Source organism: Podarcis erhardii, assembly GCF_964252035.2.
Source record: "Podarcis erhardii genome assembly, chromosome: 8".
In the NCBI taxonomy this organism is placed as follows: Eukaryota; Metazoa; Chordata; class Lepidosauria; order Squamata; family Lacertidae; genus Podarcis; species Podarcis erhardii.
Genome location: NC_138499.1, coordinates 91,162,732 through 91,186,316, shown reverse-complemented (window position 1 = coordinate 91,186,316; position 23,585 = coordinate 91,162,732). Strand labels below are relative to the sequence as shown.

The following is a 23,585-nucleotide window of genomic DNA, read 5'->3' as shown; positions in this document are numbered from 1 at the left end:
TTCGCGTTGCTATCGCTGAAGCCAAGGAGCCTGCATTCGCCCCATAGGACGCACACACATTTCCCCTTCATTTTTGGAGGGGGAAAAGTGCGTCTTATAGGGCGAAAAATACAGTAATACCAAATGACATTTAACTGACTGAAGGGATCAAATTCTTGACAAGAGAGCTGCACAAGTATTTTGCATGCTAAATATTTCTAAGACAAAAACCTCAAATAACAAGGCTTGAAATGGAAGACTAAAAGAAGCTAAGGCAATATGCTTTAATCCAAGCTAAATGGTAAAGAAATGGGAAGGGCAGCATATTAACATTTCAAAATGACCACACGTAATATGTCATCAAACAGTACAGAAAGTTGAATAATCAATACTGCACTAATAGAATACAATATAGCAAAATTTAATCAAAATTGATTGTCCATTTTCAAAACCAAAAACATTTTAAATTTTGCCATGTTTACATCAGCTCATGTTAACCATCCATTTGGTGTCCATAGCACTTCTCAGTGTTTTCAGACTCACCTTTAATCCCATCCCTCCTACTTTCTGTTAGCCTTTTATTCTCTTATTCTTCACTCTAGCCAATTTCCTCTACCAGATCTCCCTCCTTCTTTTTAAAACTTTAGCAAACCATCTTCAATTGGGGCATGACCCATTTATGCGTGTCTATTCAATAACTGAAAACTAGTGGCATGCATTAAGCAGATTTTGATCTTCATTGTGAAGGAGGAAAATAAACTACAAACTAATTTTATTTTGTCTGAAGAACATTGAACAAGGAGGGATTCTTAATCAGCAAATAAACCCTGCTGTAAGTTATACTTACTCATCAGGAAGAACTGGATTGTCATTCCTGGCTAATTTTCCTTGAATACCATGACACAGTTCAGGGGGAAGGCCTACTGCCTATTGGGGAATAATAAAATCCTGATCAGATGAGCCAGACAAGAATGAATTAAATGTAATATCCATTAGAATAAATTTGACGCACCTCTTTTTCACCAGACTTGTACTGTTCAAGAATGAAGTCATGAAGTTGATGCTGTTTCCCAACAAAAAGAACATCACCACCAAGACTATTTCTTCTGACTGAAAAAAGAAGGGGGTGATAATTCTTCATTAAGAGCAACCTAATTAAGGAGTAATACTTACAAAACAGGCTCATGTTGCTTACTACTGGCACCATAGACTAAAAAAGTCCTCTCTAGATTTATCATTGATTTGACATTGTACAGGGATGTTTGCTTTGATGAGCATCCAAGTTTACTCTGAGTACTGGGGGAGAGGAGAGCATCCATTTGTCTTATACTAGTGCTTAATGTAACTGAACAACCATCCATTGCTTTATCAGTGTACTAGTGTGGGACCACAATGAAGTTTCTGTCCATTTGGTACACACTTAACCATTTGCTTACAAGGTGTCATGCACTATGGGGATCAAGCCAGGAACTCTAGGAGTCTGGCACCAGATGTCTTTCTGAAAGTATTTATACACTGCCCTCTCATAAAACAGGGGGCACAGCAATGCAAAAACCTGTAAATGTACAAACCAATGTAAAGCTGTAGAAAACAGTAATTAAAATGATGGGATACTCAATAAAAATTTAAACAACTGCATAGGCCTTTGGGCAAATAATAATGAATGAATGAAAAAAAACCTTTAACCAAAAAGGCTCTCAGAGTAACTTAGGAAAAATCAGTTCTGAGGATGTGAGGATGCCCCCCCCCCCTCGGGTTCTTCTTCTACATCATAATTTTATTATTTGTACCCTGCCCATCTGACTGGGTTGCCCCAGCCATTCTGTGCAGCAGCCAACAGATATAAAAACATTAAAAAGCTTCCCTAATCAGGTCTGCCTTTAGATGACTTCTAAAAAGGCATGGCACACAAGGAAGGAAGAATGAGAGGAAGGAAAAGCAAGCTCAAGCACAATTCTTGAATTTATAATCAATGTGAATGTGGTTCTGCTTGTCTTGCCCTTGATGAAGAGCAGTCCGTATCATAACAGAGGCAGAAAGCAATAGTTCAACCCTTCTTAGCCTTTGGGTGGAGCATTTTGACATATTTGGTCAAAATAGGAGTCAGAATACTGCAAAAAGGGAGATTCAGCTTAAACTGTGAAACATCAGGACTAACGCAGAGGCTGCATGTTCATTCTATACAGGTTACTATACAGATCTTGGCACCTGAGATCAAAATAAAAGAAAACTGATTTATGGTGTGGAAAAGCAGATGCGGGTTTTATAGTAGGAAAAAGTAGCATTGCACAAAAGTACCACTGCCAAAAGCCTTGGTACTCAGAAAGATTCTTTAATCCTGCCACTCTTACTTTCTTCAGGGGTGAGGTCAGGATACACCTCTGCTAGAGCAGCTCTCAGGCGGCGTTCGTCAACAAAAGGCAACAGTGCAACTCCTACAGAAAACAACTCATTAGAGTTCATATTTTCTTTTTAATAGTACAAAACGTAAGGTTACAAAATAGTACAAAAGGGTAGAAGAAACTTTGGCAAGATCAAGCCAAATTGTCCCCAAATCATAAAAAGATCCTTAATGGATCAGACCCTAGTCTTACCTAGTTCAACATCCTGTTCTTACAGTGGCTCACCAAATCAAGCCAAGCTAAGCATATGGTTTAGCTCTCTCACTGAAATGAGTGAGACTTAATGGTACAGGCAACCTCCTGTTTACGCGGGGGGTTACGTTCCAAGGCATACATGAAATCATGTATATATTCCTTATGGGCACAGTCACATTTCAACTCTCTTTAGTCAACAGAAATAAATGCTGCAAAAGTATAAAGCACAACCTAGTCAATAAACACACTCTTTAAAATGAAGACTAGAAGATTTAAAATTAACTTTGGTTAGACTGTACCAATGAACTGTGTCAAAGTATACATGAATATATATAACTTTTCTTCAGTTCATTATGGTATTAGCTTTTAGTTTTTTGCTATTTCAGAACACTGAAGTTCTACATTCCAAGTTATAAAGGTTCTCAGAATCCTAATAAAATTACTGAAGAATGCAAGACCCCAAAATTTATTTTCAAGTATTTCTATCTGGCTTTCTGTTATAAAAGTAACTCAAAGCAGCTAAATAATTAAAATACTCCAAAACAAAATATGCTACATGAATAATGAATTATATTTTGGTTAATTTCAAGCCAAAATAATGTTATCTGATAACAGACACATAAATTATTTTGGCAAGTGGTTGCAAACATGACTTACAGAATAAATTCTTTCTTGTTTTGTTGAAATGACTCCAAAGACATATTGATGAACAAGTATTAATTTTGTGATCTTAAATATTACCTTGCCAAGCATATTTCTTTCCATTCAAATCAATAGCAAAGTCTTCGGGGTAAAAATCAATTATACTTGATTCCTGTTTTTTTAAAAAACAAGATCATTACAGTGATTCAGAGATTTGTACAGTAACAGATGAAGAATTAGATTAATCTTGCACAAGCTTAGAGATCCTATTTAGTTATTATTGCACTTACATCCCCCCTTTTCTCCAAGGAGTGCAGGTGGTACACACAGTCCATCCTGGTTTAATCCCAACAACCCAGTGAGGTAAATTAGGGTGAGAGGCAGTGACGGATCCAAAGTCACCCAGTGAGCTTCATGGCCGAATGGGGGATTGGAACCCTGCTCTGCCAGGTCCTAGTCTGACACTCTAACCACTACACCACACTGACTCATCATCTTTTTTGATGAAGTGGTCTATAAAGTTTTCTGAATTAAAAATTATAATACATATAAGCTATTTCTTTTCTTCTTTTCAAACTCAGTACAGTGGTACCTTGGTTTACGAACTTAATCCATTCTGGAAGTCTGTTCTTAAACCAAAGCGTTCTTAAACCAAGCCGTGCTTTCCCATAGAAAGTAATGGAAACGGATTAATCCGTTCCAGACAATGAAAAGCAACCCCTGAAACAGCAATTTCACATGAATTTTACTATCTAACAAAGCCATTGATCCATAAAATGAAAACAATAATCAATGTACTATACTATACTATACTATAAAATAAATAAAACAGTATTGTAGATGATAAAAATGAAAATTAAATTTTTTTCTTACCTGTACTAATGATAGTCATTGTTTGGATGGGGGGGCGCTTTTATCCATTTCCACAGTCACACAATCAATCAATCAGTCAGTCAGTCAATCAATCAATCAATCAATCAATCAGCAGTTGAACTGGGATCCACACAGATCCCCCATGCTCCCTAGAGTGCACGCCTCCCGCAGCGGCATGGGGTGGGGGGTGGGGGGGAGATGCGCACCTGCCAGCCAGCTGGCTCTTGTCTTGGGAAACCTTTCCATGCACCTCCATCTCCCAAGCAGCTTGGCAGCAAAAAAAATTTCCCCTGCCCAGCCGGGCTGTGAGAGGAAGGCGCTCTGCTCATGCAATGGCGGCAGCTGTTCCCTGGGAACTATGCGGAGGTGTGCTCGCAGCTGCCTTGGCTGACTGCCCCAGTAAGTCGGAGGGGGAGGAGGGAGCAAGACCAGCCGGCCACCGTTCTGTGCACCTGGGAGTAAGCGCTGTGCAACTTCCCTCCGCCCAGCCAGCTGGACTCGCCTCCTCCTTGCCCTCCGACTACCGGGGCAGACGGCTAAGGCAGCTGCAAGCACGCCTCCGCATGGTTCCCGGGGAGCACCCATCGCCATTGTGCAAGCAGAGCGCCTTCCTCCCACAGCCCGGCCAGGCAGAGGGAACTTTTTCTTGCTGCCGAACTGCTTGGGAGACGGAGGTGCATGGAAAGGCCGCACGGTTTCCCAAGACAAGAGCCAGCTGGCTGGCGGGTGTGCAGCTTCGCTCCCTTGCTGCTATGGGAAACGTTGTGATGACCCCCTTCTCCACTGCCGGACAATGGAAGTGTGGCACTCAAAACGGAAGTGCACCTCCACAGTATGTTCATATATCCCCGCCCGCTCCCCCCAAAACACCACACAACCCGGAACACTCATTTCCGGGTTTGAAGTGGTTACAACCCAAAAAGTTCATTGGCTAGGCTGTTCATAACCTGAGGTACCACTGTATGAAGAACAGGTCAAAATGAACAGTACTTTGTTGACAAATTTCAAGCTCTGGTGCAATAACCACTTCTAAAGTTTGAAATTTCAAACTGCAAGTTCTGGACATTTTCTAAATGTTAACACTTCAGACAGTAGCTTTAATCTCTCTTGCCAGTTGTAGTTCTCAATGCTTATCTTGGGTACATGCTCCACAATGTGGCTTGACCAGAATTGGGACAGCTGGAGGGGCCATCTGAGGTCATCCTATCTCAGTGTTTCTCAAACTTAGGTCTCCCAGCGGTTGTTGGACTACAACTCCCATCATCCCTAGCTGGCAGGACCAGTGGTTAGGGATGATGGGAGTTGCAGTACAACAGCTGGAGGCCCCAGTTTGAGAAACACTGTCCTAGCTCTAACTGTTCCTCAGTTCACTACAGCTAGCAAAGAACAAATTGGGCTCCAACTGGAAGAGGTGTACCCTGGCCTCAAGTCAGTATGGTTTTCCAAGTTTCTGTCTCCAGTAAACAGAGTAAAAGAGGCACATTATTCAGACAGATACTGAAACTATTAATAGAATATCAAAACAAACATTTCAATTTTGAATAGATGAAAAGGTGAATAAACAAAAGCAAAATTCTTACCGGATCAGTCATAAGATTCCGCCAAGTTGGTGGGAGAAAGTTACCACTAGCTGCAGGAAAGACTCCCATAAGTTGTTCAAGAGGTCTGAACTGCCAAAAACAAAAGTCAACAGCAATAACTACTTTGATCACCCCCATAACAATATTAGTGACTTCCAAATAATTATAAAGATGAACAGTAATCTTACCGGTTTGGTTCCTTTTTCAAAGTCTGAGGGCATGTCTGCAATTCCTTCAAAATCTGAAGCAAATGGCGCATAATGGAATGGATAATACCATTTCCAGGAGGCACACCCCTAGTTTGCAAAATGTAAGAAGAAACCAAGTCACAGCTAGAAGACCCAGTAACTCTTCCGTAGGGAGACAGGCAAGACTGAAAGCCATCTGGTGACTAATTCAGATCAATTTCTAAAGCAACATACGTATTTGCCAAAATATTGATTGATTTATTTTTTGGTACACCAACCTAAGATATGGGACCAATACAGTGGTGCCTCGCAAGACGAAATTAATCCGTTCCGTGAGTCTCTTCGTATAGCGGTTTTTTCGTCTTGTGAAGCAAGCCCATTGACAGCTTAGTGGATTAGCGCTATTAGCGGTTTAGCGGCTTATCAGCTTAGTGGATCAGCTGATAAGCGGCTTAGCTGCTTAGAAAAAGGGGGGGGAGGGGAAAAAACCCGCAGGAACTCGCAAGACATTTTCGTCTTGCGAAGCAAGCCCATAGGGAAATTCGTTTTGCGAAGCGCCTCCAAAACGGAAAACCCTTTTGTCTAGCGGGTTTTCCGTCTTGCGAGGCGTTCGTCTTGCGGGGCACCACTGTATACCAATTCAACCAATGAAACAGTGACCCCAAATCTCTTTTCCAGTGGCAATGTCATTTTACATTACTACTAACTCAGTTGCCACTGCTTTACATACTGAAAACTTCTTGCAATATACTGCAAAGATGGCATACCAAACTTACTCACTGAAAAAGAAATCAAGTGATTGTAACATCTATAATACAATTCACCAACGGTCAGCAGCATGGGGCAGAACATTTTCCGTAACAAAAACATTTCAGTTTCTATAAAAGAATTGCTTCTCAATATTTGCTTTTAATAATGGATACCATATTAATTAAACTCAACAGATTCAAAATTCTAATTATCGTTTTTCAGGTGTGTGTCAAGGAAGCATATGCCTATACAGTTATATCTATATGCCTGCAGCACAACTGTATCTGTGTGGGGGTTATGTTCCAGAAATGGCAAAACTACATATACCCAAAACACCCTTGCGCCAACACCCACCCTTGCTATCCAGGCTCTGGGAAGCTCTCACAAGGCCGTCTGAGTTCCTGCAAGAGCCTCCCTGAGCAAGACAGAGAGCTTAAAAGCTATTTCTGCATCAGGAAAACCCACTGCAAAAGGAGCTTTTAAGCTCTTTGCTTTGTGTGCAATTAATTTGTGGGACTTCAACTAGCTTGCTTTCAACCGTGCATATGATGCCATCATTTTGTATATATATATACAGAGTGCTTTGCTGCCCAGTTGAGAAAACCAGATCCAGCATGTGGCCTGTCACATGCCTTGGGTCAATGACAGAATTGTAGAGTCTGAAGGGACCTTGAGGGTCATGTAGTCCAACCGCCTGAATCTCAACTAAATTATACATGACAGATGGTCACTCAACCTCTGCTTAAAAGCCTCCAAAGGAGAGTCTATCATCTCTCATGTGAGTCTGTTCCACTGTGGAACAGCTCTTACTATACAGAAGTTCTTCCTAATGTTTAGCCAACGTCTCCTCTATGCACATTCTAGCTTGTCAATATCCTTCTTAACTTGCGGTGCCCAGAACTGGGCACAGTATTCCGGGTTTGGTCTGACCAGGGTTTAAATGAGCAGGACTCTGACTTCCTTTGATTGGGACACCAGACTTCTGTTGATGAAGCCTAGATTAGCATTAGCTTCATTTGCTGTTGCATTACACTGCAGTCCAGGTTATGGTTTTGAATAAGATCCTCCAGCTATAGTAAGGAGACTAGCAAAGATAGAAGAGGTAGAAGTCATCTAAAGAGCAAGAACAGCTGGCTTATAGGTTCTAGATAAAGCCAGGCTGAGTGCATTTCTGCTGAATCCTTCAGTCAGTAAACAGTTCAGACTTTTCAAGCTCACAGAATTCTGACTCACTGACTGTTGCAATTATAGCTGATAATAGTTTGCTTCCCGACAATCCTAATTCACTTTTACTTTTTGCAGCTAGTTTGCCAAATGAATATTTTACTTTTTGCAGCTAGTTTGCCAGAAGACTGTTTTGTTGTCGGAGCCATTGTTGAGCAGAAGGCAAAAGCCAGACAGAAAACTAACAGAGGCAAAAAGGCTTTATTTATTTATTGTGGAATCAAAAGCACTACAGAGAGATAGCTGTAATAAGCTGAAGAAGAAGAAGAAGAAGAAGAAGAAGAAGAAGAAGAAGAAGAAGAAGAAGAAGAAGAAGAAAGGTAGGAACATTTTTTAAGAAGAAGAGATGCATACCAAAAACAGAGGGCTGAGCTAAGAATAATGGGGAGAGGAACACAACTTCTATGCTAGAAAGGGTAGAAATGAACTGAGGAGCCACCAGCAGGAGAAAGGAGAAAGGAGAAAGGAAAAAAAAAATCTAGACCACATCCTTGCTTTCTGGGTGGCTGGAAAAGGCACAACCCACAGTGGATGTCTCCCACACCAAACAAGAGGCAAGGTCGTGCAGGGAAGCAGGAGCCATGAACCTCAGAAGAGGTTCAGCTCATTTATACTGCGTTAAACCATGGTTTAAAGTGATGTCCCCATGAAATCATAGAACATGTTCCTTTTATATTAAGGAAGTTTGAAGTTACAAAAAACAATGGCATTAGATGTGATTGAGAAATCATACAGACAAAAGTAACACTAAGTGCTAATTCAAAGCAAACACCAACAACTTCCAAAACACATGCCTGGATCTAAACCAAATCTACTACCTCAACATAACCCTATGGCAAAGAGAGAAGGCCAGGGTGTGAGGGCATCTTATCTAAATGTGGTTAATGTCTACTGGCTTTAACTAATCCAGAAGTTTCTGAATCTGCACAACAGACCTGTTTTATTTATCTTTATAATAACTATCCTTCATTATCTATTGTTAAACATTTCTTCAGACTCCAATTGAGTGAAACATTTCTGACCATTACACACACACAATAGCAGTGCATTATAATTGTCCCAAATCTTAATTTAAACTTTTCAATACTCTTCTGTATAAAGATAACATAATAATTGCACTCCCAACTGATCATTCGTGGTATCAGGTTTTTACCAAAATAAAGTTGCTGTAAAACGTCATTACAACACTACACCATGATTTGCTTTATTAAGCTTTAAAGAGCTCAATATAGCTAACAGAATTAAACCATTACAATACTTTTAAAAAAAAAGAGAAAAAGATGGCTACTAAAATCAATTTCATGAAGACAGCTTCAAGCAAGTAATGAAAATGTCACAGGGTCTCCTCTGTGTCTAAATATCCAGATTTACAATGAAAACCTGCTCCGGTCTTTGCATACTCCTCTGTCAATTCTATACCAGCAATGATGCTAGATGTACCTTTAATTATGCCATTGCTGAGTCTTATTACATTATTTGGGAGACAAGCAAATGAAGTTTGTTTGAAATTATATAAATTTTAATGAAAGATAGTAAGTACCTGATAATAGTACCGGAGAACCCAGCAAAGCCCTTCTACATAAGACTGTACAACTTTACGACGGAAATTTTTATCAGAGACATCAACATCAAATTTGTTCTTGTAGTAGCGCTGTTTCCAGCCAGCTTCCCATAACCTATACAACAATTCAAGCTTTGTTATTATTTTTTGTATAACATGACTTGAAATAACATACAATTCAATTTTTAAAATTGTTTTAATACAAGATTAAGTAGTATAACAGCATCACATGCCTTTGTTGACGCCTACCTTTCTCATTCTTTCCTTCAATCCCTTCCTGTTAGCCAAACATATGAGTGCACATAGACTGGGATTCAAAGAGAGGCTTTTCGGGCCCCTCTTCCTTCTGCAGCCCCCTTCACTTCATCTAAGAAGCTTTTATAGAGGTTCACAGAGGTCCTTCTGGCACACGGCAGAAGAAACAGATTTCAGCTGGAAGGGAAACCACTCCTTCCCCAGCGTGTGTCTCTGTACACACATAGAGACACATGCCAAGAAGCTTCTTTGGATCTCAGTCACCAGGCCACATTTGTGTGGCAGGTGGAGAGCTTGGACAACTCATCATCTCTCAGCCTAAGCTACCACACAGTTTCGTTGTGAGCATGAAGTACAGCTGTGTGCTACGTGAAGGAAATAGGAGCTCCAAGTATTGCTTGTGGAACTAATATTCTTTCTCTTGGGAGCAGTTAACCTAACAGTGAAGCATGTATATTAAAATACATTTTCTGAATCCAACCCCCTCACCCTGTGAACAAGCACAAAAGAGTACACCAGTCCTCCAAAAAACTACAGGCTCCCCATTAAAAGCTATTATGGAGAATCCCTCAGCTTTTTGAAAGCATTTTAGAGGGGAGTTGCTGTAAGAGGTGCCCATATACAAGCAGCAGTGACTCTGTGCTACTTTGGATCCATGCCACAATTTCTGACATATTTAAGAGTACACAGAAGACTATATGAACTCATGAGGCTGTCTTATACAGAATCAAATCACTGGTCAACTTAGCCAAATACTGTCTACCCTGACAGGCAGAGGCTTCCAGCTTGAGGCTTTTTAAACTGGAGCTGCTGGAATTTTGAGAGTAAAAAGTATATCCTTTAGCAATAATCCAATTCCCCAAAGGAGCTGAAGTAAAGCCTTAAGTAAAGAGATTTGGTTGTAGAACTTTAAGAGTTAAACAGTTTCATTTATGCTGTAAAACAATGACATTCTGATCACAGCGGCTGAGCTGAATATTGAACCTCTAGCCAATCTGGTGCTGAGTCTCAAAGGGAGTAGTAGCTTTTAGGACGAAAACCTTCATGCATACTAATGGAGACACTTAAAATTTAACAGCTATAGCCTACACATCTCACTGGAATTTCCTGAGTATCCCAAACCTCCACATTAATTATTGGTGGATAAAAAGATCATGGAAAAGCATTAGAAGGTGCTATAGATAAAGGGTAAACAGTATTAATGAGGCGACATCCCTTTTGACAATTCACTAACAAAGTACCAAATGTATCACCTGATATTATCTTCAGGCTCAGGTTCACTGTCACTGTCCTCTACTTTCCGCTTAATTCCTCCTGCTGGAGATGGTGACCCATCAGAGGTGAAACTCGTATTAGGAGACGCTGAAGGAGTCTGGGGATGTAGTTGTCAGGCAGATAGTTGGAAAAAGGTTTCATTACACTTATAAAATTAATGGCTTTGTCATAAAGAAATAAAAAGAGAACCATCTATTTTATTGAGGTGCAGAAGCTGGGATCCAAAAGAATCATGTACAAGCTAGTTCCAGGCACCCAAGTGGCTTTGAGCAAGTAGCATTCCATTCCACGTAAAAAGCCACGGGCGGGGGGGGGGGGTGCGGTTCAAAAGCAGATTGTGATATGGCAGGCAGGGAGAGTCGCTGTGTTTAAAAGAAGGAAAACATACCACTAGAGATCCTGCTCCTATCAGTTAAAACCATTAAAAGTGCATATATGTTGTTTTAACTTCATGTAAACAGTGGAAATTTGTGCTGGAAAAGGCCAGTCTTGGCTCCACACATATGGAGCAAACTTCCTTGTACATGAAACTGGGGTGTGTATGTGTATGTCTCAAGAGTTCATTAATTTGGCTGATTGATTAAATTTCTATCCAGTCCTTCCTCTCAAAGGAACCCAGGACAGCAAACATCAAAACAATTAAAAAACAACACCACATTTAAAACATTTTAAAACTAATGTTTGCATACAAACATATGCACAGAGGCACATGGTAAGGAGACAAAGGCAATTCCTGGTCTCACCCTGGGTTTAACCTCTAGGACCAAGGGAGCAAAGATAAAATTAGAAAATGGGGAGTAGGAAAAAGGAGGGATTTTTGGATGAAAGGTGGGGAAAGAGGAAATAAATGATATTTCAGAGTGCCAAAAACAATAAATATTAACAGTAGAAAACTACAATAAACAGAAACCAGAAGTATTGTGTTCTCTTTGGAATTCTCAGGCACCTCACTTTCATACAATCATAAAATTGCAGAGTTGGAAGGGACCACAAGGTTCATTTATTCTAACCCCCTGCAATCTCTTGAAATTTGTTTGTGCTAACAGGCCTGTTCAGATGCTTACAATGTTCTGAGTAGTCAGCTATTTTAATAATTGCTCTGATGTTTTGTAAATAAATAAATAAATAAATAAATAATAAGGGTGTGACATGTGTAGTGAAGTTCAAGAAGACAGTTGCTTACCTGCAGCTATTTAAAAGAACTTGAAGTTGTGCTTAAAAGAGATTCACTTGCAGAAATAAAATTGAGCCACTAGTAAGCCACAGGTCTATAAACTCACTTAGTCATTACTTCTATGCTTGTGACAAAGTTCAGATCCATCACTTACAGTGCTCTGTCTGTCTTGCATTCTCATTTCAAAGGCTGCATGTCTTGGATTATTGATTGGTTGATGACTTCCTCTATTTCCCCTCCCCAAAGGTTGTGGGGTGAACTGGCCTCCAGGCATAGAATGCTGTTCCCTCTAGATGAGCAGAAAGGTTTATCATCATTTTCCAGGCAAGAATGAAATATTTCTTGAATGCTGAGACTCAGCAGAGGCTGCAATTATGTACACAAAAGCCTAGGGTTCCACTGATAAAATAAGTAAGTAGCAGTATACATTTTATCCAATGCTTCCACTTGGATTTAGATTGTTTTAGTAGATTGGTTACAGTGCTTCAGTTTTGTCACTATGTTATCTCCATTACTAAAACAGTTGTAAAGAACAGAACAAGCGTTACAACTATGAAATAAGCTTAGAACCAAAATCTAAACACGTGCTAGCCATCTGTCACAGACTGCATTTCCAAATCTAACCAGGAGAGTTACAGTACAATCCTAAGCATAAAAGGGGCTGCCGCCCCTGCTCACTTCACCCCAACACCCCGTCCCCCCGTCCGTCCCCCCCATAGGTTGCCAAGCTCCCTCAGACCTCCTTGCCACTGAGGGAAGCCTGAGGCTTCTTTCTCAGGAGCGGCAGAAGGAGCAAGGTGGGAGGAGGGGGGAGGAAACACAGCAGGATGCAAGGGAGGAAACACTTTCTCTCGTTCATTCTCTGCCTCCCTTCCAGCAGTGGCAAAAGTAGGGGAGTGGGAAATGAAGGGGCAAAAGATTTGGATTTTCCCTTTCACCAGTCCAGCGGCAAAGGAGAAAGGCAGTCATGCCGTAGTTCATCATGCCACCTGCCAGAAGCCAACCAAACTTCAGCATGGCAACATTCTTATATTTTTATGTATATAAGAAGACATTTAAGTCACGAACATCAGTGTTCCTAGACAATTCTGACAAGTTTCACATCAAATATGAGACCTGGCCTTAGAATACGCTGCTATTATTCCTAGTGGCATATGGGAGGAAGGTGGTGGCATTAAAGTAGAGATGTGAGAGTGATGGGAAGACAAATCTACCGTAAAGACTACACTTAGAGGAGTTCAATTAACATCCCCTGCCTTGGGAGCAGTGGAAAACATGGTGTTTCAATTGTTGTATAAAAGTTACCAGAAAAGGTTTGGGGGGGGGAGGGTGAGGAAGTGTAAAAATGGCACAAGAAAAAACATGATCTTTTTTATATCAAGTCTTTGTTATTGCAATCCTATGGAAAACCTCATTTAATTCAATGGGATTTACTTCTGAAAAACAGGCATAAGATTGTTCTGTATGCCTTGAATTTAGTCTGGCATCTAAGGAATCTATAGCTAAGGGGTTTATGTACCCAAGCAGCATTCCATGCTGCTTAGCAAGACACTTTCCTAACTGAAAGTAGGTCCAGACACAGTGTGTGAGATTTCGTACTAAGAGAGGGGGGGAAAGTCAAAGATCTTATGGGGGCAGATGCGTTCTTGGGCATGCACATAGATGTTATTTGGAGTCTAGATCATTTGCTACAGTTGAGATATAAATAATTGTTCAGCTAGTTCCATGAGCCTAATGAAGCACTAAGCATGCTTCTCAAAGGCCCCCATGTTACGCGTCCAAGAGAAACTTCAATAGTAGTTTGTGATTTGGGATAGAATGGGTATTGCAAAAAGCTGCAACATTATTTATTTATTTTGAGCCTACATTTTAACTCAAAATGGTCAAGAAGTTGGCGTACATAAACAAATAACCATATTAGGGCTGTTTTTACCCTAACTGATATATTTGTCTGAAATCAGGATACTCCAAGGAAAAACAACAGGGCTAGAAGCTCTATATTTACTTTCATCCTTTTTCTTTTATCCTTCTGCCTTCTTCTGAAATTTTCCTAAAATGAAGAATGAAAATATTAGAACTGTGTGCCATACAAATTACATAGAAAAAACCAAAAACATCAGAAATATTTATTAGGGTCATTTCTTGGGGGGGGGGGGAATGCTCAAACAATTATTCATACTTGCCATATGCAGAACTCCCTACTTCCTGCTACAAAAAATGCTGTTGTTCTAAACAAAACTGGAATCCAACTAAAATATTCATAAAAATGTTTAGGAGTATCCATTTGTTTACAGTGGTACGCCGCAAGACGAACGCCTCGGAAGACGAAAAACTCGCTAGACGAAGGAGTTTTTCGTTTTCTTAGCCGCTTCGCAAGACGCATTTCCCTATGGGCTTGCTTCGCAAAATGAAGCTTGCCCCGCAAGCTCCGGGGATAGCGGGGAAGCGCAGCGCGTCTTCCCTGCTGTCCCCGGACCTCTTTTGAAGCAAGGGGCAGCGGGGAGAAGATCGCTTCTCCCCGTTGCCAGCCCCGCAATCTCCGGGGACAGAGGGGAAGGCGCACACGCCTTCCCCTCTCTCCCCGGACCCCTTTTGAACCAAGGGGCAGCAACGGGGAGAAGCGATTCTCCCCGCTGCCCCTTCCCTTGCTTTAAAACAGGTCCGGGGACAGAGGGGAAGGCGCGCGGCGCTTCCCCTCTGTCCCCGGACGGTCTCCATAGGAACGCATTGATTGATTTTCAATGCATTCCTATGGGAAACCGTACTTCGCAAGACGAAAAACTCGCAAGAAGAAAAAACTTGCGGAACGAATTAATTTCGTCTTGCGAGGCACCACTGTATTTAAATCTCCAGGTGCTTTCCTACCACATAACACACATAGACACTCCACACCCAACATATCACTGTCAATCACAAAGCAGCGTGCAAGCTTTCATGTTTACTAGGTCTTCTACAGACTGGGCGCTGAGCAAAAATCAAAAGGTGTGGAGGGAATGGGAAAATGTCGCTCAGCATAATGGAAGCTGAAGTTGAGGTCTGCTGTAAGACAGCTACCACTGCTTCTTTGTCCAAGAATGTCTTATGCAACATCCGGCCCAGCAACCATCTTTTTCTGCTTTTGCATTCCCCCCTCACATTCAAGTGAAAGAAGTATTCTGTTCAACCCAAAGGTTTGCATACTTATTTATTATTTTTGTCAGTCCTAATGAAGTTATTGATTGTTTTGCTGTCCTTACACACTCTCTCTCTCTCTCTCTCATGGGCCAACACGGCTCCTGTTTCTTTTCCTTTCCTCACAGAACTGACTTAAAAACATTAAACCAGCCATTCAAAAAATCAAATAAACCCCAGATACAACACACATTCATTGACAGCTTACAGAGGCAAACTATCCTCTAATGTCTCTGGTTAAAACATGTTTTTTTTAATTTATTGCATACTAGAGTAACATGAAGATAATAGTAAGCCACACTCACTGTTTTCATTAATGTACTTAAATTAAACTATTCTCTATAAAACACAGATACACAATAAATATGTCACAGGAACTCTTTTACCTCATCATCTTTTCGCTTCTTAAAAATATTATCTTCAACTTCTCCAACAGATAACATGATCATTTGAACTCTTTGCAAGTTGACATAGCCATTTTCTGTAAGGTATCCCTGTAAATTGTAAAACAGAACTGTAACTATCTTTCCTTCTCCTAAAGTTCCACGAGATTAAATTGGAATGGGCGGGTGAGATGGCTTACCCCAGTTTTGTGCACAACATTTTTATATATGTTCACTAGACGATCAATTGCTCCTTCCCTGTGAAACAAATATAAATGAATTCATTTAGCCATTTTACAGGATGTTGTACACACACAGTCGGAACCAGCATTTAGTTACTAATCTGTGAACCAGTGCTGATCTCACAGAGTGCCTGCTGTCATTCCTTCCCATAATGAATATCACCGGCAACAAGGAAAACCCATGAATGCTTTCCTTCAGTGACAGAGAGAATCCCACCCTTACTCTCTGGGGCAAGCAGCACAAGTTCACTAGAAAACAGGTTTTAATTGGGCAGCGACCTAACTCATTAGAGTTGTTATAATTATCTTATGGGAAACTAGAAAGGGCAGGGGTCTGGAAAAAACCTCTAAACTCAACTTTAGGAGAAAGCACTTCTGAATCACCTGTACTATAAAGGCAAAACACCAACAACCACCTGTAGCTTGCTACTAAACTGGGAGTGAATGAGCCCAGGCCCAGTCCATGGCACAGAGGAATCAGATGTTCAAGAAGCCTCAATGTAATGTGCAGGATAAATATAAACAATACAAAGTACCGTATTTTTCTGTCTATAAGATGCTCCCATGTATAAGACACCCCTATTTTGGGGGACTCAGATTTAAGAAAATGGGGGGGGGGAATGTTCCAGAGTATAAGACGCCCCCTAATTTTTAACATTATTATTTTAGGGGGAAACCCTAGTCTTATACACAGAAAAATACGGTAATTATTTATATGAAGCCATGCATTTTAAAAGCCTCAAATCACACACACTTGATAACCAATTGTAGTTAATAAGTTTAGAACAGCTAAAGCCCTATTACAGAAGCACAGAATTGTAGAGGTGGAAGTGACCCTCATGGTCATCTAGTCCAACCCCCTGCAATGCAGGAATCTCAGCGTTCCCTAGTCTAAAACCATTCTTGCTCTGCTCCTATTGGCAGGAACCTCCAATCTCCAGACGTTTCCGGACTACAACTCCCATCACCCTTGGCCAGCTGAGGATGGTGGGAGTTGTAGTCCAACAACATCTGGGAACCCAAGGTTGAGAAGAGTTGCGTAAGAACAAGGCAAAATTGTTACTTGACACATCTTGAAGACTCGGAATTGCTACATAACCACCAAGTTTTATTGTTACAAATCTTGGTATAACAGAGAATGGTCAATAGAATTGGCTGAGAAACTAACATCCCAGGTGAGAGCGGTAGAGGGCAAACACAATCCATATTCCTTTTATAATGTATGGCAAATGTTTACTGAATACATAAATTGTTCAGGCTGGCAGGAATCTACCCAGCACTCATGGGAAAACGTGGTGTGAACTCTAGAGGAATCAAATGAAACTTTAACACATGGCATGATAAACGTTTGTAATTTGTTGTTTACTATTGTAACAATTGTTTTCTCAAAAAATTTCTTCTCTACCATGAAAATAAATAAAAACAGTTTTGTTTTGTTTTTAAGGAAAACAGAGACAGCACACATACTCAGTTTGTGGTAAGGGTTGCCTTAAATCTAAAAGCTAAATGTTGTACACCAAAGAGGGCTTTAGGCTTTTGCTTTTCAAATATCAGCCCCACGCTATGCCACATAGCAAACCATTTTTGAAACTGAAGGAACTTTCAAAACAAGGTTATGGTATGCTATTGGTTCTGAAAAATAGGGGGAAATTGCACAGGAAGAGCCCAAAGTCTTTTGTACACCTAAACACGTTCTTATAACATTCATTGTACAACCTTTCACCACATCAAGTAACTTTGCATATAATGCTGCTTTCCATACCTGATCTCTAACGAAGGTAAATGAGGAAGAAAGTCATTTCCCACAAAGAAACACATGAAAACCCAGTCATCGATACTTCTTTCAACATCAAAAGTGAAAGGCAAACTGGCCATCGTTAGCTCTCTTTCCAAATACTAGAATTATTTAAGAGAGAGAGAGAGAGAGAGAGAGAAATGGAACACATTTCTACAGATGCTACTAGAAATAAAATGTTAGTGTGCAGTTACTTATACATAAAGTTCTATACCACTAAATCGAGGGAATTCTCAAAGTGGGGCACATAAACTTGCCTGACAGGCCATAAATGTCCCACTTCCGTTCCAAATGGATGTCTAAAGTGACTTAAGCATATTTTATTTATTACATTTTTGTACCACCCTCGATCCAAGGATCACAGGACAGTTTACAGTATAAAAATACAAAATACAAACTCTAATAACAGACAAAACAATAACACCCACCATCTCAAAGAATATGCAGAGTGTAAGGAGAAAGGTGACCCTTCAGGTAGGCTGGTTTGAAATTGCTTAGGGCACCTTAAATGTAGCCCAGTAGCATATTGGAAGCCAGTGCAAGTTCTTCAAAAGTGATGTCAATTGCTGTAAATAGCCAGCATTCTGCAGCAGCTGCAGCTTCCAAACCAGCCTTAATCTTGGACTCACAAAAAATGCCTTGCAGTAATACAGCTTGAGGTTACCAGTGCCTAGACCACCATGGCTAAGCTATCAGAGAATATGGAAAATGCTTATCTCTTTCCATCCATTACAGATTCAGGTAAGTAGCCATTTCCATCAAGCAAGCGCAATCTGTCTCTCCCACAGAATTAAGGTGAGAATCTAGCAAAGACACTCTTTCCCCACAAACTGGAATTCCTGCATAACTCTTCCTTGAAATTAAATAATGTCCTCCCCCAACAATTTCATCCTCCAAAACCCCCAATCCTGATTTTTTTCCAAATTCACCTCCAGCAGCTTGGCAAAATTAGAATTTTCTCCTTCCCTCTAAGTTGTTTGTCATGGCTAAAAAGCCTAGGAACATGATCTTTCCATGCCACAAAAAACTCTACTCCAGATTTTTGTTTTTTCCTTTGCTGCAGCTTACATCACAACCAGTTCATCTTTTTTGTTCCTTTATCAGCTTCTGAAGAACAAAATGTGGGGAGCCCTTGTGAAACTTCTGCAGTTCCCCCCTCCTTTCTGAAATGGAAAGTGGGGTGCATGAAAGAGAGATGCCAGAGGAAGAGAGCAAAGGCTGGGAACTGAGAAAGAGGTCTTTGCAGACAAGACACAAAACCCTTGTATGGTAGCTGAACAAAGCTGACCAACAGAAGTAATGTTTCAAAATGCCAACCTAGTCGGAGGAATGAGAGAAGAGTAGGCAGGGCAGGATTAAATGTAAGACAATTCAGCAACAGCATGTCCTAAAACCACCTTTTGCTGCTTAACAGGGAAAATGCTGGTAGCTAACAAAAAACAAAGGGCAAGACACATGGCTTCTCCTGGCCGATTGCCAGAATTAATTTTTTGGTTGCCATGGCAACTTGTGCCCATTGGTTTGGAAGTTAGTCCTGCTGTATTTAACAGGTCCAGAGACCCACTGCATAGGATTACAGCCTTAGTTCAAACACATCCAAATTTTACTTACTTCTCTCAAAACACATAAGCGAATAAAGATAAATTCTTGTTCCGAACCAGGAGGACAATCTGCAAATTGATCGTGCTACAAAAGAGAAAAATGGTATACTATTTGTATGTAAGCTTTACTTTAGAGTACCTTCTCCCGCAGCACAGGCCTAAGCATGTTTATTCAGAACTAAGTCCTGCTAAATTCACTAAGTTCTTTGCTCTAGAAAGGTGTGTTTCAGAATGCCACTTCAATAATAAATTAAGATTACAGAAAATTCCTGTGCATACTTTATTCTCAGGTAAGAGTATCTGGGACTGTTTCTGAAATCAAGGGGATGAAGTCTAAACTTGCAGTGGTGACTCTAATCTGTCATCCCATTCCCATTTTGCTGCACAATATTTAAATGCACTTTGGCATTTCTCCTGAATTGATTTGCCCCTCCCCACAAGTCCCATAATTTGTTAGACCACATTTATTTCAAGGAAATGAATCCTGCTTTGTGTTCCTTCCTTTACAAATAGTTGAGAATGGGTTTCAGTATGTCCTTGTTGCCAACCTGCAATGTTAGTCTGAGAGACAGAGATTACTCAAAGCCACACAATGACTTCACGGCTAAGGAAGGATCTGAACAGGAATCTCCTTCATTCAAACCTATCACTTCTTTCTCTTGCACAACGCGCTGGCTCTCGAGAAAGTGAGCAAACTGTTCAACCTACCTCCCCTTGTTTTTCTTTTGGCAGACCCTGACAGTCCTTAACTTCATGTCCAAACTGGTTGCAAAGAGCACATGGCTTTGGTTTATTAGGCTTAAATTCTTCTCTAATTATAGTAAAGTTTGGTTCATGTGTAGCCAATCCCAACATAATTAGGTCAGCTATAAAAGAAATAAAGCAAAAATCAAATACTAAGTAAATTACTACAATAATGGCCAATGCAGATGATCCTTCAAACAAAACAAAGTATGTCAATTAGCAGTATAACATTATTATTTTTCATAACAGAATATGTATACTGCTTAACTGTAAATTCAGGCACCAGACCCATTGGCAAACCATGCGCTACGAAGATGCTTGCAAACATGCTATGAAGGCTGGCAATATCAACCACACCATGTGAGAATCCGCAAGAGTTGACCGCAGTACCTGAAAACAGAGTCAGGTCATGCATCCACACCAGTGCCCAGAGGAGAAATGATTGCTGGGAGGAGCGCAGACAGAAGAAATGTCTTGGTGCATCTGCAGCAGCACAACTGGATGGTTTCTTCTGCCCCAGATGCAATAAAACATGTCTCTCCTGTATCGGTCTCTAGAGCCACAGCAGACGCCGTAACCTTCCAACAGTTTGACTTCACACCCAAAGGTGTACTCCTCAAAACAGACAGATGCCAACCAACTAATTGTAAATAAAAGCTCTAAGCAATTACAAATATGTTAATTATGTAGACATAAGTTTTTTAACAACCTTAGTAACCTCCAAAATACAACTGTAGACCCCAAGATGGCATTACCACATTTTACAAATGTGATTTACTCAGTATACACAGTACTGACCCATACAAATCATTCTCTACTTAACTGCTAGAATAATTGCTAACGGAAGAAAACTAAGAAATGGACTTACCATCAGCACCACACAAACAGTGATGAGTGTTTGGATCATGATTCGGTTGAGCTAAAGCAAAAAAGAAAGAAATGTTAGATACATTTTATTATTCTTAGGCAGAAGGAAATAATTACTGAAGACTCATTGCTGACCTCTAAGGCTGAATAAAATTACATATGCTGCCCTTGGCTCTTTTGGTAGGAAAGGGTAGTGTCTAAAATAAATAAATAAATAAATTGCAAAAGCACAATAGACAGTCAAGAGGTCAGAAAGGCAATACAGAAGTAGAAAGTTGATAAAACTGGCAGACCTAGTGGCGTTTTCACCAGAATACTATTTATTTATAGTCGTACCTTAGATGTCAAACGCCTTGGTCCCAAACAATCGAAACCGAGAAGTGACTGTTCTGGTTTTCTAATGATTTTTAGAAGCCAAACATTCGGTACGGCTTCTGATTGGCTGCAGGATGCTCCTGCAGCCATTCAGAAGCCACACCTTGGTTTTCGAATGGTTCCAGGAGTCAAAGGGACTCCCGGAATGCATTCTCTTCAAGAACCAAGTTACGACTGTACCGCCCTTCATCTAAAGATCTCAGGGCGGTTTACAAGATAATATGAATACCTGTAGCTGCCAGGATATTTAATGATTGTTTGCCATTTAATCAGATTCCAAATTCATGAAGATTAAGCCCAAAGCCCAACTGGAGTAGGCTCTGGTGTTGTCTTTGCCAGTCTTCCTCACTCTCTCCTTCCTTCCCATTTTAAAGGTCAATATTTCATTCCAAGTTGCTCTATGTTTTTAATTCTAATACTGTACTGTATCTAATGTTCTAAAACCACTATAGTATTTATGATTCATAAAAAAACACCTCTCTTTACTGTTCTAAACACCTTTTTTCACATCTGTTTTGCTTATGCACTTTTGCATAAAAATATTCAGAAGAAGTAGATCTATTCACATTGAACAGCCCACTTTTACTAATATCAGTAGATACAACTTTTACTGTAGAAACCGCAAAAAATACCTCTTTGCCTTCGTATGTAATCCATGATTTTGTGTTCACCTTCACCCGGAGCACTAGCATCAGATAAAATAACCTACAAACATCACCACAAAGAGGAAACATAAAAAGCAGAGTGAAACACTCAATACTTTGCAACACCATTAAAATTACTACTAATTTGTGTTATTTGGCACAGTGTTCCTGAAGACCTAGGACATTTAAAAAAAATAAATCAAAACTGGAAGCGCATTGCACTCATGCACAAAGTTACACATCACTCTTCAAAACAACATTCACACATCCTCCTTACAACTATGAGATGGTCTGGATAATAATGCCTCCTGCTACCCCATTTTTCCCAGGTAGAAAGCCTTTCCAGGTGATCCTACCATGCCTATCAGCTATACAGCAGGCTCTATGAGGGGCGGAGGCACCAGCACATGGAACCTTCCCGCTTCAAGGCAATAGAGGGCCTCTTCACATAGCACACAGTTCAACTATCATCATAATCATCAAACCTTTTATTGGCATCCAACATCCAAAAGTTCAACTATGGAGTTCGCTCCACAAGATGTAGTGAAGGTCACTAACTTGGATGGCTTTAAGAGGCTATTAGCCTTTTCCTCCATGAATTTGTCTACTAGCCATGAGGACTATACACGACCTCCGTGGTTGGAGACTCTATGCCTCTGAATAGCAGTAGCTGGGACTTGCAAGTGTGGAGAGTGCTGCTGTGCTCAGGTCCTGCTTGCAGGATTCCCATAGGAGTCTGCTAGTCACTGAGAGAACTAGACAGAGCTTTGCCTGGTCCAGTCGGGCTCTTATGTTATTAGTAGTGAATTTTTCAAGGCACACCAGACCCTCTTACGGCACACAGGTATATTCGGGCACATGCCCCCCACCCCCCGCATCTTGCCTTGCCACACCACACATGAAAAGCTACTTTTTAAGCCAAGTGTGTTTCAAAGTTGATATGGTACAGGTGGGGTCAAAATGCCACTGGGCTCACACACTCCAAAAGTAACTATGGATCTTAGTCTATAACTGCTAAATGAGGAAGTGATCTAATGATAGGTTTTCAAAATTTCCACATCCGAGATAAACACCTTGGGAATGCCTAAACTATACCTGGATGTTAAACTGTTGGTTTATCTTCTTCAATTAAAACAACTATCTTCTGGAACTCATTTGCATCAGTCAAGAATAGTACAAGTTCCATTTATTGAACAATATGTGTATGAAACTTACTGCCAAGTTTTTCCATCCTGGATCATTGTTTAAACGATCAGCAATATAATAGCGAAGGCATTTAGCAAGATTGTCCATAAACTCAGTCCCCTAAAGAACAGGGAAATAATACAAAACAGGATAATAATACAAAATTTAGATTGTGATGGGCAGATTGCAGGTGTGAGCCATCTTACTTTTTTAAAAATAAAAAAGCAGAGCACAAAAGTCCAACAATTGAAGGGGCAAGCAAATGAAGCAAAATGAAAGCTTGGGGGCAGAGCCAGTTGCCCCCAATTACTACACTCCTTGAACCATATAGAGAGTGCTATGCCTAAACAAGTATAAATCCACAGCTGCATTAACACAGCTCAAGCCCTAAAATGCATCAGGGGAGGCATACTAATGCCTAGTCATAGTCTTCCAATTAGTACAGTGGTACCTTGGTTGTCAAATGGCTTGGCTCCCGAA

At 40.5% G+C, this 23,585-nt stretch overlaps 2 protein-coding genes across 2 annotated transcripts in view; both read right to left on the bottom strand.

The window, feature by feature from the left end:
* Positions 1-23,585, bottom strand: part of KIZ (kizuna centrosomal protein) — a 187,255-nt gene that overhangs the window by 66,090 nt on the left and 97,580 nt on the right. The gene's annotated exons all lie outside the window — the stretch shown is intronic.
* The window catches only part of XRN2 (5'-3' exoribonuclease 2), a 64,762-nt gene that overhangs the window by 20,831 nt on the left and 20,346 nt on the right, over positions 1-23,585 (bottom strand). The window contains exons 6-23 of the mRNA XM_081872652.1: positions 23,136-23,225; positions 21,909-21,981; positions 20,903-20,953; positions 19,999-20,156; positions 19,301-19,375; positions 17,657-17,790; positions 15,853-15,910; positions 15,656-15,763; positions 14,104-14,148; positions 12,253-12,387; positions 10,903-11,021; positions 9,374-9,509; positions 5,860-5,967; positions 5,672-5,761; positions 3,318-3,390; positions 2,331-2,414; positions 992-1,089; positions 827-906 (exon numbers count right to left, since the gene is read on the bottom strand). Coding sequence (XP_081728778.1) covers positions 827-906; positions 992-1,089; positions 2,331-2,414; positions 3,318-3,390; positions 5,672-5,761; positions 5,860-5,967; positions 9,374-9,509; positions 10,903-11,021; positions 12,253-12,387; positions 14,104-14,148; positions 15,656-15,763; positions 15,853-15,910; positions 17,657-17,790; positions 19,301-19,375; positions 19,999-20,156; positions 20,903-20,953; positions 21,909-21,981; positions 23,136-23,225 — 1,715 coding nt within the window. The remainder of the gene's footprint in view (positions 1-826; positions 907-991; positions 1,090-2,330; positions 2,415-3,317; positions 3,391-5,671; positions 5,762-5,859; positions 5,968-9,373; positions 9,510-10,902; positions 11,022-12,252; positions 12,388-14,103; positions 14,149-15,655; positions 15,764-15,852; positions 15,911-17,656; positions 17,791-19,300; positions 19,376-19,998; positions 20,157-20,902; positions 20,954-21,908; positions 21,982-23,135; positions 23,226-23,585) is intronic.